The sequence below is a fragment of the Bos indicus x Bos taurus genome, chromosome 3, assembly GCF_003369695.1.
Source record: "Bos indicus x Bos taurus breed Angus x Brahman F1 hybrid chromosome 3, Bos_hybrid_MaternalHap_v2.0, whole genome shotgun sequence".
Taxonomy (NCBI): Eukaryota; Metazoa; Chordata; class Mammalia; order Artiodactyla; family Bovidae; genus Bos; species Bos indicus x Bos taurus.
In genome coordinates this window covers 11,586,105-11,603,954 of record NC_040078.1, presented here as the reverse complement: position 1 = coordinate 11,603,954, position 17,850 = coordinate 11,586,105, and the positions used below count along the sequence as shown (strand labels likewise).

General features: G+C 40.7%; 1 protein-coding gene across 1 annotated transcript; it reads left to right on the top strand.

Annotated features, from left to right (window-relative positions):
* The first annotated feature begins 13,714 nt into the window (after window positions 1–13,714).
* CD1E (CD1e molecule) lies at window positions 13,715–17,341 on the top strand. The gene is made up of 6 exons (XM_027529150.1): window positions 13,715–13,950; window positions 14,280–14,576; window positions 15,157–15,435; window positions 15,680–15,958; window positions 16,364–16,457; window positions 16,567–17,341. Exons 1-6 carry the CDS (start codon window positions 13,881–13,883, stop codon window positions 16,724–16,726), a joined length of 1,179 nt encoding a protein of 392 aa, XP_027384951.1. The 5' UTR covers window positions 13,715–13,880; the 3' UTR covers window positions 16,727–17,341.
* The last annotated feature ends 509 nt before the right edge of the window (window positions 17,342–17,850 follow it).

The following is a 17,850-nucleotide window of genomic DNA, read 5'->3' as shown; positions in this document are numbered from 1 at the left end:
CAGGGTCTTTTCCAATGAGTCAGTTCTTCACATCAGGTGGCCAAAATATTGGAGTTTTAGCTTCAGCATCAGTCCTTCCAATGAATACTCAAGACTGATTTCCTTTAGGATGGACTGGTTTGATGTCCTTGCAGTCCAAAGAACTCTCAAGAGTCTTCTCCAACACCACAGTTCAAAAGCATCACTTCTTCAGTGCTCAGCTTTCTTATTAGTCCAAATCTCACATCTATACATGACTACTGGAAAAACCATAGTTTTGACTAGATGGACGTTTGTTGGCAAAGTAATATCTCTGCTTTTTAATATGCTGTCTAGGTTGGTCATAGCTTTTCTTCCAAGGAGCAAGCATCTTTTAATTTCATGTCTGCAGCTACCATCTGCAGTGATTTTGGAGCCCAAGAAAACAAAGTCTGTCACTGTTTCCATTGTTTCCCCATCTATTTGCCATGAAAAATTGAGGCCAGATAACATGATCTTGGTTTTTTGAACGTTGAATTTTAAGTCAACTTTTTGATTCTCCTCTTTCACTTTCATCAAGAGGTTCTTCAGTTCCTCTTCACTTTCTGTCATAAGGGTGGTGTCATCTGTGTATCTGAGGTTATTGATATTTCTCCCAGCAATCTTGATTCCAGCTTGTGCTTCATCCACTCTGGCATTTCACATGATGCACTCTGCATAAAAATTAAGTAAGCAGGGTGACAATATACAGCCTTGACATACTCCTTTCCCAGTTCGGAACCAGTCTGTTTTCCATGTCCAGTTCTAACTGTTGCTTCTTGACCTGCATACAGATTTCTATGGAGGCAGGTAAGGTGGCAAGAGGCATCTTGGCAAGATGGCAGAGTAGAAGACATGTACTCATCTTCTCCTGTGACAACTCCAAAATTACAACTTGCTGCTGAACAACCATCAACAGGAGAATGTTGGATACCACGCAAAAAAGATACTCCACGTCCAAGGGCAAAGGAGAAGCCCCAGGGAGATGGTAGGAGGGGGTGAAATCATGTTTAGAATCAAACCCCATACCTGCCAGAGAGGCTTAGAGAGCTCAAACAAAACCTTGTGTGCACCAGGACCCAAAGACCCCACGGAGACTGAGTCAGACCCATGTCTGAGTCTCCTGTAGAGGTATGGGCCAGCAGTTGCCTGCTGCAGGGGCAGGGGCTCTGGGTACAGCTACCTGGGTCACGCAGGTTGTGGCATAAGCCCTCTTGGAGGAAATCACCATTAAACCCACCATAAAGCCATGGAGCAGACGACCCACAAAATGCAGAACAATTATATCAAAGAAATTCTTGCACTGTTAAGAAAGTTCTAGGGCCAACAATAGGTTTCTCAACCTGGGGATCTGGTAAAGGGACTGAGAGCCGCCAGAAACTTTAATTTTGGAGGCCAGTGGGATTTGATTACAGAGCTTACATATGCCTGGGGAAACAGACTCTTGGAATGCACAAACAAAACCTTTTGTGCACCAGAACCCAGGAGAAAGGAACAGTGACCCCAGAAGAGACTTGCTTGTTAGTGTCCAGCAATCTCCAGTGGAGGCATGGGTTGGTGGTGGCCTGCTGCAGGGTCAGGGGCACTGAGCATGACAGTGTGTGCATGGGGCCTTTTGAAGGAGGTCACCATTATCTTCATTATCTCCACCATAATTTGGTCTCAGGTCAAAAAACAGGGAGGGGACATAGCCCTGCTCATCAACAGAAAATTGAATTAAAAGTTTACTGAGCATGGCCCCGCCCACCAGAACAAGACCCAGTTTCCCTCACAGTCAGTCTGCCCCATCAGGAAGCTTCCATAAGCCTATTATCCTTATCCATTAAAGGGTGGACAGAATCGAAATCACAAACACAGAAAACTAATCAAAGTGATCACATGGACCACAGATTTGTCTAACTCAATGAAACTATGAGCCATGCCATATAGGCCACCCAAGACTGACAGGTCATAGTGGACAGTTCTGACAAAATGTGGTTCACTGGAGAAGAGAATGGCAAACCATTTCAGTATTCTTCCCTTGAGAACCCCATGAACACTATGAAAAGCAAAAAGATATGACACTGAAAGATAAACTTCCCAGGTCAGTAGGTGTCCAAAATGCCACTGGAGATCAGTGGAGAAATAACTCCAGAAAGAATGAAGAGACGGAGCCAAGGTGAAAACAACACCCAGTTGTGGATGTGATTGATGGAAATAAAGTCTGATACTGTAAAGAGCAATATTGCATAGGAACCTGGAATGTCAGGTCCATGAATCAAAGTAAATTGGAAGTGGTCAAACAGGAGATGTTTTAGGAATCGGTGAACTAAAATGGACTGGAATGGGCAAATTTAATTCAGATGATCATTATATCTACTACTATGGGCAAGAATCCCTTAGAAGAAATGGAGTAGCCCTCATAGTTAACAGAAGAGTCTGAAATGCAGTACTTGGATGCAATCTCAAAAGTGACAGAATGATATATGTTCATTTCCAAGGCACACCATTCAATATCACATCCATACATGCCTATTGAAAAACCATAGCTTTGACTATATGGATCTTTGCAGGCAAAGTAATGTCTCTTCTTTTTAATACACTGTCTAGGTTTGTCATTGCTTTTCTTCCAAGGATAAAGTGTTTTTTAATTTCATGGCTGCAGTCACCATCCACAGTCATTTTGGAGACCAAGAACATAAAGTCTGTCACTATTTCCATTGTTTCCCCATCTCTTTGCCATGAAGTGGTTGGACCAGATGCATGATCTTTGTTTTTTGAATGTTGAGTTTTTAACCAGCTTTTTCACTCTCCTCTTTCACCGTCATCAAGAGGCTCTTTAGTTCCTCTTTCTGCCATAAGAGTGGTGTCATCTGCATATTTGAGGTGATTGATGTTTCTACTGGCAATCTTGATTTCAGTTTGTGAGTTATCCAGCTGGCATTTCGCATGATGTACTCTGCATATAAGTTAAATAAGCAGGGTGACAATATACAGCCTTGACGTACTCCTTTCCCAGATTGGAACCAGTTCATTGTTCCATGTAAGGTCCTAACTGTTGCTTCCTGACCTGCATACATGTTTCTCAGGAGGCAGGTAAGGTGGTCTGGTATTCCTATCTCTTTAAGAATTTTCCACAGGTTGTTGTGATCTACACAGTCAAAGGGTTTAGTGTAGTCAATGAAGCAGAAGTAGAGGTTTTTCTGGAATTTTCAAGCTTTTTCCATGATCCAACAGATGTTGGCAATTTTACTTCTGATTCCTCTGCCTCTTCTAGATCCAGCTTGTATATCTGAAAGTTCTTGTTTCATATACTGTTGAAGCCTAGCTTGAAGCATTTTGAGTATTCCTTTGCTAACATGTGAAATGAGTGCAACTAACGGTGGTTTGAGCATTCTTTGGCATCGCCCTTCTTTGGGAGTGGGATGAAAACTGAACTTTTCTAGTCCTGTGGTCCAAATTTTCCAATCCAGATTTTTATTTATAATAAAAATAATAATCCAGATAATTATGTCCAATAATCCAGATTTTAGTCCTGTGGTGCTGGATTTTTCAAATTTGCGGGTATACTGAATCACACTTTAACAGATGTGGTTAGCGTAGCTGAAAACTCAATACTCCTTAAGATACATAAGAAAAATGAAAGTAAAAGTGAGGAGAAAGACATGGATTTCCATTTGGAATTAGCGCTTTGAGGGCTTCAGAGCATACTGTACATTTTGGGGCATGTGGAACCAGTTCATATCAATAATCACTACTGTAATGGCCAATGTTACTCTGTGTCCTAAGACATGAAAGACAGGGCTGAGAAATTGCACACAGGTTTTCAAAAGGTGAAAGCTGGATGAACTCATTGATAACTTCATGGAAGAATCACAAAGGTGCGGTTAGAAAAAAATTCCCTAAGATTGTGAGGAATCTGAAGGTAATCCAATAAGAGGTAACGGCAAAGTGAATTAGAATGACCCAGAGACCATTTTGCACCCTGTTACTGAAATTATCTAGGATAGCAGTGGCTTCTTAAATTCACATAAATGGAATCATTATCTAAATGGAAATCACCTTGAAAAGAATTAGACCTCAGAGAGAAAACACCACTGAACTTTAGAATTAGATTTGAAAGGAAAAGAGCTGGGATATATAAACATCTTGAAAATCAACCATAAGAAGGAGCTGACTATGTGGGCAGATTTGGAAGATTAGATAATTGGTTAATAGAAGAATGGAGTTTAGAAATGGCCCAACTGTGTGATCATATTGGACAGTCTGAGCACTTTCTCTCCTGTTTCCTGTACCTTTAAAGAAAGAGTAACATCATCTGACTGAAAGATGATATTTTATTATACAGTGGTTGGTTGGCTACTAAATGCTTGTAGCTATAGTGGGAATTGATGTTACTTTATACATTCTGTTAGCATTTTATTAAATTGGCAATGTTTATTCTAATATCATTAAAGTTGTAAATCAGACTTCTTCAGAGGAAATATAGGAAGGTCACCTGATAATATAGAGTTTTCAATAGCAGCAGATTGAACACCTCCTTACATTCATATAAATGTGTTCAAAAATACCATTTAAAATTAATTCTAGGTGATTTCTCCCCACCATTGTCTTACACAAGGAGATTTCTTTGTCTAAGGTGACAACTTGTCATTTATTTCCAGGGAATTTTTAGGCTTGGCAAGAAGGTTAACAAAAGGGGATCTGTGACTATGATTGTGGGACAGCCCCAGGGGAATATTCCCCCTCTTCTGTGAAGCAGGGGAGGGGGAATTTCATCTGAAAAGAGGCCTGACTGCAAACAGTAAGCAAGCAAGGAAGAAATAATCATACCATTTGTTGTTGTTGTTCAGTCACCCAGTCGTGTGCAACTCTTTGCTACCCCATGGATGACAGCTTGCCAGTCCTCCCTGTCCCTCACCATCTCCCGGAGTTTGCCCAAGTTCATGTTCACTGCATCAGTGATACTGGTATCAGTAATATATTATGTGCCAAAAAATTAAAGCTGGCTAAATATTTTTCTTTTTGGAATTTATCTTCTACATGATTTTATTTTAGAAGAAATCTTGTGTTTTTGTTAATTGCTGTGGGGTTGTCAGCAGAAATTTCTTGCTGCTTTGCTCAGTTCATTGTTGGGACTTGTGGTTTCAGTAACCTCAAAATTGAAACTGGTGTGTGGTTATCTTACCGATGTAACAGTGTGATTTCTTGTGGGATAGTAAAATGACTTTCTTCTCCAACATTTTTGCTTTATTTCATTTTGTGAATGATTCTAAAGTTCTTCAAACTAGTACAATTACTTGCAGTATGTTTGGTATTCCATTTGAATCTTTTGACTATATATTGCTTTTTGTAGGGTAGTGTGTATTCTCTTTAGTACCTATGTATGGCTATAGACCATAAATGGTACATTTACAGAGCAACATATTGCTCCAAGAGTATTTGTAGAGAAGAATAAATATTAAAAATAAATGACTTAGACATTAACTCAGGAAACAAGTAAAAGAACCATAAAATAAATTGAAAAGTGAAGAAGAAAGGAAATCAGTATAAAGATTGTATCTTTAAAATAGAAATTAAAAAAATAAAATAGAAATTAAAGCATAATAGAAACTACCAAATGAGACTCAGACATCTTTTTTTTTTTTTAATAATAATATGAAAATAAACTCAGGAAGGAATGACAAGCAAGATAATACACAAATGAAGAACATTGGGATTTAATAAGTGGATGTTACTGGATACAACTAAGTGAAAGTAAGAGAAAACTATGTATAACTTCATTTCAGGTCACTTGAAGTCAGAATGAGATGGAAATTTTTGTTGAAAATTATAAATGATTCAAATAGGACCCAAGAGAAAGAGACCCTATAAGTGTACTAGTTACCATAAGCATTGAAACTGATGGCAAAACTAACTAATTCATAGAGCTTCAGGCTCTTAATAATGATCAGTTTTAAGATATATAAAGTAATGGAAAACAAAAATTTAAGTCATTTCATGAGGTTAGAATATCAAAACACAAAAACCTAGCAAATTAACAAGAAGACTTGAAGATAAACAAAGCAAACAAAAAACCAAAGCAAACCAATAAATGAAACATCCAATAGCTATTATCCAATTTCACTCAGGAGTTTAAGTAAATTCAGATACTACGTGTAGAGTTTTTACTAGGAATATAAGAATAACACAAGAAAATCCATTAATGTGATTGTCTATATCATCTCACTATGTCTGATGAAACCCTCAATAAAATTAAACATATATTGATGAAAAAAAAAATCTTACCAGTTTTGCATAAAAAGGGGCTTCCTTTACATGGTTTAGTTTCACTATAACCAACATGCAGCAAATATACTTAGAAACAAAAATTTATGAGATTTAAACATTCATTTTATTTATTATTTATTATTTTTTGATGCTACTGTGAATGCATGAAATGTTTCCCCATTAGAGCATTAATTTTTCCTTTTTAGTTTTCAGTGTACCTGTCTTGAATTTCTTTTATTAAAATTTGTTCCTCTGTATTTTATTCTGTTGAGCCTTTTGTAAATGAAATTGCTTTCCTAACTTCATTTTTGGATTCTTGATTGCTAGCATATAGAAATATAATTGATTTTGGTATATTTATATTTTGTCCTACTAGGATCTTATTATACAGTTTCAAATTTTTGATTACTTAAAAAAATTCTCTTTAATGATATTCTCTATTTGTTGCATCATTTTTGTCATACTCTCCTTAATTCTTAAATATGGTCTTTAAACTTATTTATTTATACTTAAACTTATCTGATGCTCATTGTTTTATAGCTTTGAAGTTTTTCTACTATGTCTAACACTAGAGCAGCATGAACGGAGAAGGCAATGGCACCCCAGTCCAGTACTCTTGCTTGGAAAATCCCATGGACGGAGGACCCTGGTGGGCTGCAGTCCATGGGGTCGCTAAGAGTCGGACACGACTGAATGACTTCACTTTCACTTTTCACTTTTATGCATTGGAGAAGGAAATGGCAACCCACTCCAGTGTTCTTGCCTGGAGAATCCCAGGGATGGGGGAGCCTGGTGGGCTGCTGTCTATGGGGTCACACAGAGTCAGACACGACTAAAGCGACTTAGCAGTAGCAGTAGCAGAGCAGCATGAAAGACAATTTCTATTGATTTCTTTCTTTCCCCTGTGTATAGTCACACTTTCCTCTTCTTTTCATGCTGCCTTTTTTTGTTGTTGAAAAATGGATACTATATTAATAGATGGTATGTGGGTTCTGATGGCCCCATGTTACTCTTTGTTCCCATCACTCTTTGTTTGTCATATGTTTGTTTAATGACTTGCCTGGGTGGGCTAATCTGTACAGTCTAACTCTCCCACAGTATTTAGTCACAGGTGTCTCTGCTAACTTTTTTTCTTTCTTTCCTCCTTCCTTCCTGTCTTTTTTGTTTCTTCTCACAGCATGTGTACAAACCTCATCTTCATCTAGGGACCAGCAGAATGTTGAAGTTGGTTGTTTCTGGTCTTTTTGACCATCATTCAGTGTTTCATACATGTGCATCCTTCCAGACTGCTAGGGATATGTGGCAGATTAGTCATATCATACTCATAGGTATCTTTTAAAATTTTCTGGCTAGCCTGAAGATTTGTTGCTCCATCCAGTGTTATACCTCCAGGCCAACTGGGAAGTTAAACTTTCACATCTCTTTTCTTTCGAGTTTGCTGGTTTAGTGATGCCCCTGATTTGGGTGATCTCTCTACTTCTCTCTAAATCAAGTTACCACATTCAACAGGGAAACTTCTCATTTTCATGGACTTCCCTGCCCTAGTAGAACTGCCCTGTGCTTACTCCAAGTTCAAGAGTTTTTCTCAACACTTTTCAATTTGTTGTACACCTTTGCTCCATTTCCAGAGACTCAATTTAAAATATAGACCAGTTTTATCTTTTTTGTGGGGGGGGGGGGGGGAGAGAGTTAGCCAAGATCCTCACTGCACCATTCTGGAAGTTCCCCATGCTAGAGAAGTTAGGGTGTCAAGACTGTTGGAGCACCTCTTAGTCTTCATGCTATTAGGATGCTTTCTGAACATTCCCATGTATTTAAGGGTTTAGTGTCAGGAACAGAAGCAAAAAACTTCATCAGAAGCCTGGCTGAATGTTTAAAAGAGCTTTAACTCTACTACAGAAATGAACAAAGCATTGTAAATCAACTACACTTCAATTAAAGAAAAAGAGCTTTGGAGGTCTCCTGAGTGGTGGTGGGTGTAAATGAGCTTTAGCTCACAGCTGCTTAAGATGGTGAGGGTGACTGAGGAAGTCCTTGTGTTACCCAGATGTAACATAAAAGCCCATCATTCTGAAACTGTTGGCTGTCCAGCACACCTGGTACCTCATAAATGAATACAATGTGCTCTGACACATTCATTACTATTTGAGACTTGCAGATGCTGTAGGCTACTATGAGTGATTAGCAGATGAAAAGCCCTTTGACTATGTTACCTAGATGTAAACCTGTGCAAATTTTACTAGTGTACACTATGGGATTCAGTGCATAATCATGTCCAAGTGTTTTTTGTCCACTGACGGTAAAGCATCTGCCTACAATGTGGGAGACCCAGGTTCAGCGTTCAATCCCTGGGTTGGGAAGATCTCCTGGAGAAGGAAATGGCAACTCCCTCCAGTATTCTTGCCTAGAAAATCCCATGTATGGAGGAACCTGGTAGGCTACAGTCCATGAGGTCGCAAAGAGTCGGACATGACTGATTGAATTCACTTTCACTTTCTTTCAGGAAAAGTTATACTTGAAATATAGAAGAGGATTTTAATGATATTCGAGAAACCGTGTATTGTGAAATACATGTGAATTGTGGCTGTTTCAGTTTCTCAGATGGGACATAGTCCCTGGTACGTATACCAGGTCTTTGCATGGACTGTGGTCTCTTTTCCGGGCTAATGCCTCCGTTTCCCCAGAACGCAGGTATGTTGACACTTTCTGGGAATCTTTCCTTGATCTCTCTTTGTCCATTTTTCTTGTCATTTCTCATCATTGCATTGTGTACTTCTACATTCAGTGTTTATGACTATTGTGCTTTATATATTCATTGATATTCACAGTAAACTCCACCAAGACAAGAATTATATTCCTTCTTCCTTTCCCTTCTCTTTCTCAGCTCTTAGTGAAATGCTTGGTATATAGTTAGATAAGATCAGATCAGATCAGTTGCTCAGTCATGTCCGACTCTTTGCAACCCCATGAATTGCAGCACGCCAGGCCTCCCTGTCCATCACCAATTCCCGGAGTTCACTCAGACTCACGTCCATCGAGTCAGTGATGCCATCCAGACATCTCATCCTCTGTCTCCCCCTTCTCCTCTTGCCCCCAATCCCTCCCAGCATCAAAGTCTTTTCCAATGAGTCAACTCTTCGCATGAGGTGGCCAAAGTACTGGAGTTTCAGCTTTAGCATCATTCCCTCCAAAGAAATCCCAGGGCTGATCTCCTTCAGAATGGACTGGTTGGATCTCCTTGCAATCCAAGGGACTCTCAAGAGTCTTCTCCAACACCACAGTTCAAAAGCATCAATTCTTTGGCGCTCAGCCTTCTTCACAGTCCAACTCTCACATCCATACATGACCACAGGAAAAACTGTAGCCTTGACTAGACAGACCTTTGTTGGCAAAGTAATGTCTCTGCTTCTCAATATGCTATCTAGGTTGGTCATAACTTTCCTTCCAAGGAGTAAGCGTCTTTTAATTTATGGCTGCAGTCACCATCTGCAGTGATTTTGGAGCCCAGAAAAATAAAGTCTGACACTGTTTCCACTGTTTCCCCATCTATTTCCCATGAAGTGATGAGACCGGATGCCATGATCTTCGTTTTCTGAATGTTGAGCTTTAAGCCAACTTTTTCACTCTCCACTTTCACTTTCATCAAGAGGCTTTTGAGTTCTTCTTCACTTTCTGCCAGGTATATAGTTAAGTTCTCAATAAATAATGAGTCAAGCAAATAATTAATAAATTAACATATTCAAGAGACCTGAACATTTTCTATGACACAGATACTTATTAATTTAACCTAAAAATATAATTTGAAAGTGAGGGACAGATTTACATGCCATCTACACTTCTTTCTATGGTACCATTGTTGCAGTGTTGTAGGTCAGAAAGCAACAGTTAGAACTGGACATGGAACAACAGTCTGGTTCCAAATAGGAAAAGGAGTTCATCAAGGCTGTATATTGTCACCTTGTTTATTTAACTTATATGCAAAGTACATCATGAGAAACGCTGGACTGGAGGAAGCACAAGCAGGAATCAAGATTGCTGGGAGAAATCTCAATAACCTCAGATATGCAGATGACACCAACCTTATGGCAGAAAGTGAAGAAGAACTAAAGAGCCTCTTGATGAAAGTGAAAGTGGAGAGTGAAAAAGTTGGCTTAAAGCTCAACATTCAGAAAACTAAAATTATGGCATCTAGTCCCATCACCTCATGGCAAATAGGTGGGGAAATGGTATCAGACTTTGTTTTTTGGGGTTCCAAAATCACTGCCGATGGTGACTGCAGCCATGAAATTAAAACACACTTACTCCTTAGAAGGAAAGTAATGATGATGAACCTAGACAGGATATGAAAAAGTAGAGACATTTACTTTGCCAACAAAGGTTGCAAGGGGGTGCTATGGATGACACAGAACCTGCCAAGAACATGATGTTGAGGGCCAAAATCTATCAAAATTCGATAGGCCTTATCTGCCTATCAAAACAAATGAAAAATATAGAGACAGATTTCCTCTATTTTTGCAGAAAATCGAAAGGTAGGTTTTATTCTCAGCCAGTGGAGAGGGGAACACAGTAGATTCCCCATGAGGAGTCCAGGGGTTTATACAAGACAAGGGCTCTCAGTCAGGAGTAGGTGCTGAGGAACAAAGGAGCTAGGATCTTGATTTCTTCCTCTTGCCTTGTTTCAAAGACAGTCATATACTGGCATCAGGACCCCAGTAATTGAATCTGGCTGTTCAGTGGCTCTGAGGCCTACTTTTTTGATATGTAACTACAAAGGGGAAGGCTATTGTAAGGGTAAACACCAAAAATAGGATGTATTTAGCATAGAGTCAAAAGAAAAAATGTGAGTTGTAGCCCCTGCAGAGTTAGGGGGCAGAAAAGCAAAACTTAGTGACAGACATTCAGAGTTAGGAGGCAGAAAAGCAAACTAACTTAGTTACAGACATGCAGTGTCAAGAGCAGTTATTTCATTTAAAATTTTAAAATTTAGAATTGGGAGTGTTCAGGTTTGCTCACTATTCTCTTTATCCTCTTTGTTCTCTGGAAAGCGAAAGCAAAACTCATTCCTCTTTTTTTTTTCCTTTTCACTGCAACAATCAGTTCAGTTCAGTTGCTCAGTTTGTCCATCTCTTTGCAACCCCATGGACTGCAGCTTGACAGGCTTCCCTGTCCATCATCGACTCCCGGAACTTACCCAAACTCATGTCCATTGAGTTAGTGAGAGTTGGACTATAAAGAAAGCTGAGCATTGAAGAATTGATGCTTTTGAACTATGGTGTTGGAGAAGACTCTTGAGAGTCCCTCAGACTGCAAGGAGATCCAAACAGTCCATTCTAAAGGATATCAGTCCTGGGTGTTCATTGGAAGGACTGATGTTGAAGCTGAAACTCCAATATTTTGGCCACCTAATGCAAAGAGCTGACTTGTTTGAAAAGACCCTGATTCTGGGAAAGATTGAAACACCAAGTACCTCCATCAGGAGGCTTACTCTAACATGAACCAATCTGAACTGTGCATCTCCATGCCATCCTCCCCAGACTTGTGCTGCCTGCCTTCACGAATGGCCTTGTTTCTCTCTTCTTGGCCACACTTTGACTACTCCTGATGACCTCCAAGATATCTTTGCTATTTCCATTTCTCTCCATTCTCATTGCTACTACCTTTGTCCAGGTCACTACAATCATCGGCCATCATGGTCTCATCAGGGTCTTTTCCAATGAGTTGGCTTTTTTTGCATCAGGTGGCCAAAGTATTGAAGATTCAGCTTCAACATCAGTCCTTCCAATGAATATTCAGGGTTGATTTCCTTTAGGACTGACTGGTTTGATCTTCTTGCTTTCCAAGTAACTTTCTAGAGTCTTCTCCATCACCACAGTTTGAAAGCATCAGCTCTTCAGTGCTCAGCCTTCTTTATGGTTCAACTCTGAGGCAAATTTTTGGTTTTACTTAGTTTCATAAAGGAAGTTCTGTGGCATATTGTCTGGCTTCCTGAGGGTTCAAATATGGCTTAACTTTGCCTTCATGGGGGAATGATAATTTGCCTGAATAAAGTAATTTAGAAGTATCTCATTACCTCAGAGTTCTGAAATATTTCCCCATAGCATCACACATGAGGAGTCTGAAGCCTATGTCATTCTCTTCTTTTTAATTAGCTAGTATGTGTCTAAAACTGAGTTGGTTTTTTTTTTGTCTTTGGAATTCAGGAACAATACCAGGATGAGACTGAATGTGGATCTTTTTCCACAATTATGATCACTATTCAGTAGGCTTTATAGCAAAAGTAGACATTTTAGTTGGGTTTTGTTTTGTTTTCTCCAAATAAATTTCTTGTCTGAACCTAAGTGTCTGGCAAATTTGTTTGGCACCAAGTGGGCACTGATAGTGATAGTGAAGTCGCTCGGTCGTGTCTGACTCTTTGCGAGTGGGCACTAATTAAATGTCAGATGAATGGCCAAACAGAGGAAATATGTTTCAACTGCCTTAAGGCTGCCATAGCTAATGTCAATGCAAGGAACCAAAATAGAGACTCAACTCAATAATTAATTCTCCCATGCACACTACAGTCCCTTAGAGTCACTTCCCTGCCTCCAATAAAGCTCTTCTCTTGTCAACAACAACTGAAGGGGATACCAGTGCTCCCAGGCCATGCCCACTGTTCATACCGAGAGCCAAGCTTGCCCACCATCAGTAGACATACTCAACTCATTTTGGGTAAGGATGGGTTCCAAGGCCTCTGGATACTCCCCACAGACCCACTCACACAACATGACTGGAAATCCACCTGCCTCCCAGCTCACCATTTCCAGGTTAAACTCAGACATAGACCCTTCAACAGTGACAACTAGTCTGTCCAGGAAAACTGAGCAAAAGGGCATTTTTTATAGATTATCTGGTAACCTGTATTGTCACTACTGCTTCTTTTTCATTGTGGATGATGAATGAGGTTTGCCTGTACACTAACGGCTACACTCAAAATGTCTAGTGTTTTCTGGCAATGATTTTGAGAAAAGCAGACTGAAGGGACGAAGGGGACTGAGATGAGGTGGAACAGGCAGGACAGGTGAGAGGAGTGAGTGTCGACTCCAGGGGGAAAGCAGTTAGTAGAGAAAAACAGGGAAGACCAATAAGAAGGGGGAAAGGTAGCCAAGCGGCATACAGGAGGAGGAGACTACAGAAGGATGAGGAGTGAGAAGACTGCTGAAAAGGCCACTGGGCATCACTGATCACCTTCCATCATTTCTTCTCACAGAGGAAGACACTGAGAACCCAAGTATGGACTTGATTTCTCCAATGCTAAAAGATGCTAAGTATTCCAGCCAAATCACAGACAATAGGCTTTCTTCAGAAGCCAGGACTGGCTGCAGTAGAGGGGGTCAGGATGGTGTAGGCACACACAGAAGAAAATCAGGAAGTCAGATAATGGGAGAAGTGGAGGGGAAGTGAGAGACGGTGTGGGAGGCCTGTGACTGCCAGACGCTGTAGGGTTTCTCTGGCAGGGAAGTTGGCAGAGGGAGAGGTTTGTGTGTTGGTGTACCAAGGGAAGTCAGATGAGAGGGTGAGAGGGTAGAGAGGGGAACCGTGTCTGAGTTCTGAGGTCAGCTTGCCTGTGCAGTAATCCTTCACTTAACAGAGCTCCAATGCTGCTTCTGCTGCCTCTGCTGCCTCTGCTATTCAAGGGACTTCTCTGCCATGGGGCAAGCACAGTGGGTAAGATGATCCCAGGTGGAAAGACACCCTTGGCTGGGCACTCCAGGGTAGAGAGGTTCTGGGGAGGACCCAGGGGAAGGGAGTAATGCACCTACAGGATGCCCTTGGGGTCTGCACACCAGGTTAGTTCCTAGAAAAGTATTCTTTGTCATAGTCTCAGTTAATCTGCTCTTCAGTTAATCTGCCTGATTTTGGGAAGAGGATGCTAGCTCAGAGGCAGAGGGTATAAGAATACGTGCAACCTGTGTAACCATCTCTCCTCTATGTGTAACCATGCATCCTCTCCTCTATGGGGCCAACTTTTCCCATGCTTTCACTCTCTCTCTCAGGTCTTCAGGTTCCAGGACCCCATCATCTGGCTGCAGAAGAATCCCCCTCCTTCCGCTTGATCCAGATCTCCTCCTTTGCCAACCACAGCTGGACGAAGACCCAGGGCTCAGGCTGGCTGGGCGACCTGCAGACTCATGGCTGGGATAGTGTCTTGGCCAGCATCCGCTTTCTGAGGCCCTGGTCCCAGGGTAACTTCAGCAAGGAGGAACTGAAGAACATCCAGGCATTCTTACAGCTGTACCTCCACAGTTTCCCACGGGAAGTGCAGGCCTATGCCAGTCAGTTTCAGTTTGAATGTGAGTTCTTTATTCCAAGAGAATATTCGCCAGAAGGCTCTGACCATCTTTCAAAGGATAGATGGAATGTGGACGCTGACGTTGTTCCTTGTCTCCTTTTGGGCACTGTCCCTCCTCTGCTGCACCCTTCACCACCACTCCCACTCTATTCTCCCACCCAATACACATAGCTCTCACACCTCTAAACATACCATCAGGTTCTAGACCTTGAATAACTGTCTGTTCTTGATCTTCTGCCCAGCACCCTGGCCTCAGAGTCAGCCTTTCCCAACCAAGATTCTGCCCTCCTTTCTTCCATGTTTACAAGGTTCTGCTTGTACCTAACCACTCCCCAGTCTGCTCTTCCGGTTAATGTCCTTTATTTCTCTAACAGACTTCCGTCTAGCCCTTCCCCTTAATTATTTCAAAATACCTTTATTATCTCAAAATTTTCTTCCCACAAACTTCCCTTTTCCTGTCCCACCTCTGGCCTTCCATGTGATCCCCCAGCAAGTTTTCCTTCCTTTAAATCTCTAGGTTGTTTACTTTCCTTCCCTGTAATTCTTTCCATATTGATTCTCTCTTCCTTATCTACCCGCAGACCCCTTTGAGCTCCAGGTATCATTTGGATGTTTAATTCATACTGGGAAGGCTTTGGAAACCTTCTTAAATGGAGCATATCAAGGATTAGATTTCCTGAGTTTCCAAGAAAATTCCTGGAAGCCATCTCCAGAAGCAGGAAGTCGAGCTGAGAATGTCTGTAAGGTGCTCAACCACTACCGAGTTATTAAAGAAATTGTGCAGAGGCTTCTCAGTGACACCTGTCCTCGGTTTCTGGCAGGAGTCCTTGAAGCAGGGAAGGCAGAACTGGAAAAACAAGGTGAGCCCAACTCTTTTTCCCCTCCTATTTCCGGTGTATCAACACCTGTATTTGAGTTTTCTACTCTTTATCAACCTTTTGAAACACATAATAAGAAGCTAGAGGGTGAGATGTTTGGATTTAGAACTGTTTCCTAGAAAAGAGGAAGAAGTGATTACTCAAACTACTTAAGGAACCCTAAGTCACTAAACTGTAGTCTAGGGTGCCCTCCTAAATTCTGTTTATCCTCCTCTTTACTCTCTAGTGAAGCCAGAGGCTTGGGTGTCCAAAGGCCCCAGTCCTGGGCCTGGCCGTCTGTTGTTGGTGTGCCATGTCTCTGGCTTTCATCCAAAGCCCATATGGGTGATGTGGATGAGGGGTAAGCAGAAGCACCCAGGGACTCGACGAGGTGATGTCTTGCCCAATGCTGATGGGACCTGGTATCTCCGAGTAACCCTGGATGTGGCAGCTGGGGAGGCGGCTGGCCTGAGTTGCCAAGTGAAGCACAGCAGCCTAGGAGGCCAGGACATCATCATCCACTGGGGTGAGAGAGAACTGGGGTCTGCTGGGAGGTGATAGTCTTTTCATAGTAAAAACAGCTAATGAGTGAGGAACTTAGAAAAAATGGCCAGAAATGCTATGCGCAAGAGGTTACAGGTGGGGGAATCCATGGAAAGAAAGGTGGAGCATGACACCAGTTAAATTTTAAGAAAATGCAAGAAGAGGATTAGAAGTACTAGAGAGAAAAAAAAGAAGGTGCTGGTGATTTGATGAAAGAGAGAAAAAGTGGACAGACCAGAGACACAGACTCAGGATGAATTGAAATGAGGACTCTAGAAAAGACAGATTAAAACTCTGGGAGGTCCCACCACTGTGAAATGAGAAGCATTAACTATGGTAGAAAAGAGAGCACTTTATAGATTGATTTTCTTATTTTATCCCCACTTAGGTGGATACTCCGTATTCTGGATATTGATCTGCTTAATTGTAATAGTTACCTTGGTCATGTTGGTTATAGTTGATTCATTGTTTAAAAAGCAGAGGTGAGTCTTGTTTTGTCTCTTCAGCTTCTTATCAGTTTATTCTTTTTTTCTCCCTTTCTCCTTTCTCTGATTTCCCTTATTTGACCGAGATCTTCTTTTCCTCCCACAGCTCAAATCAGGATGTCTTCTCTATCTCCCACCCTGCCTTTCCCATAGGAGCCAAAACCCAAGACCCCAGGAATTCAGGACATCAGCTCTGCTTGGCACAGGAATCATGGATCAAAAACAAACTCTTAAAGAAATGGAAAGCTAGACTAAATCAACTCTAGTGTCATTAGTTTTACCTTCCACATAAAATTATTTTCCACTTCTGTTTAAACATGATTCATAGCTCTAAACAAAGCTTGATTTTGCTAAAGTGATTTGTTCTGTCAGAGACCAGGCCTGCACCCTTTTGAAAATCTGTTTTTTTCCCTCCCATCTTCCAGAATATCTTTTCTACTTCAGCCACATGTTCATCACTATTGATCCTTAAAATTTTAATTCAGATGCCTCTTTCTTAAGAACTTACTTGGATTGTCCAGGGGAAAGCTCTTCTTTATATCCCAAATTGGACTGTTCTTCCTAAATACACTCATCTCTTCCTACTCCAAACAGTCATTTTAAATTTTTTGTGTTTTTCTCTCATTTGCTTGAAAGCAAGATTTACGTGTTTGTATTTGTGTCCATCATCGAAAACCTCACCTGGTTCTTGGCAGATTGTGGGCAGGTAACTTGTGCAGTTGTTGCCATCTCAAAATCCTGTTCATTTTTGAAGGAGATATTGCATTTTCATTTTATACTGGCCTCACAAATTATGTAGCTGGTTTGTCCTGAAAGAGATCTTTCTCAATAAATACTGACTGAAATAAATGTATTGTCAAATAAATTGTCTTAATCCCTTTCCTTTTTGTCATCTCTGCATCATTTGGCTATGTTCTTATTAAAACTCTTTGTCTGTCTCCCACCAAAGGTGAAGGAGGTAGCTAAGTGTTTCAGACTTCATCGCTGTCATGGTGTTCATGCATCTTCAGAGATATTTAAATAAAATAATAACACATGAGATTTTCTCTTGTCAAAGAGAGGGTAGGGTTGGACTGACATTCCTACTTCTCTGAGATTGTGTATTACTATATATGTCTTTGTGGATACACATATTCAGGGGATACATTCATATTTTGGAAAGTTAGGAACAGAACATGGAGACTGAGGATTATTTTTATGGACAAAGCCAAGCAAGGAAGGGATACATTGATCAGATGCCAGCCAAGTTACATTTATTTTCTTTAGCATTTTGACTTATTATTATTATTACATATACTTTATTGTCCCCTTAATTTTTAATATGGATATTAAAATTATCTAATTGCTTTAATTGAGATTCATTTGATGAGTCTGTTGGAGATCAGAAAGC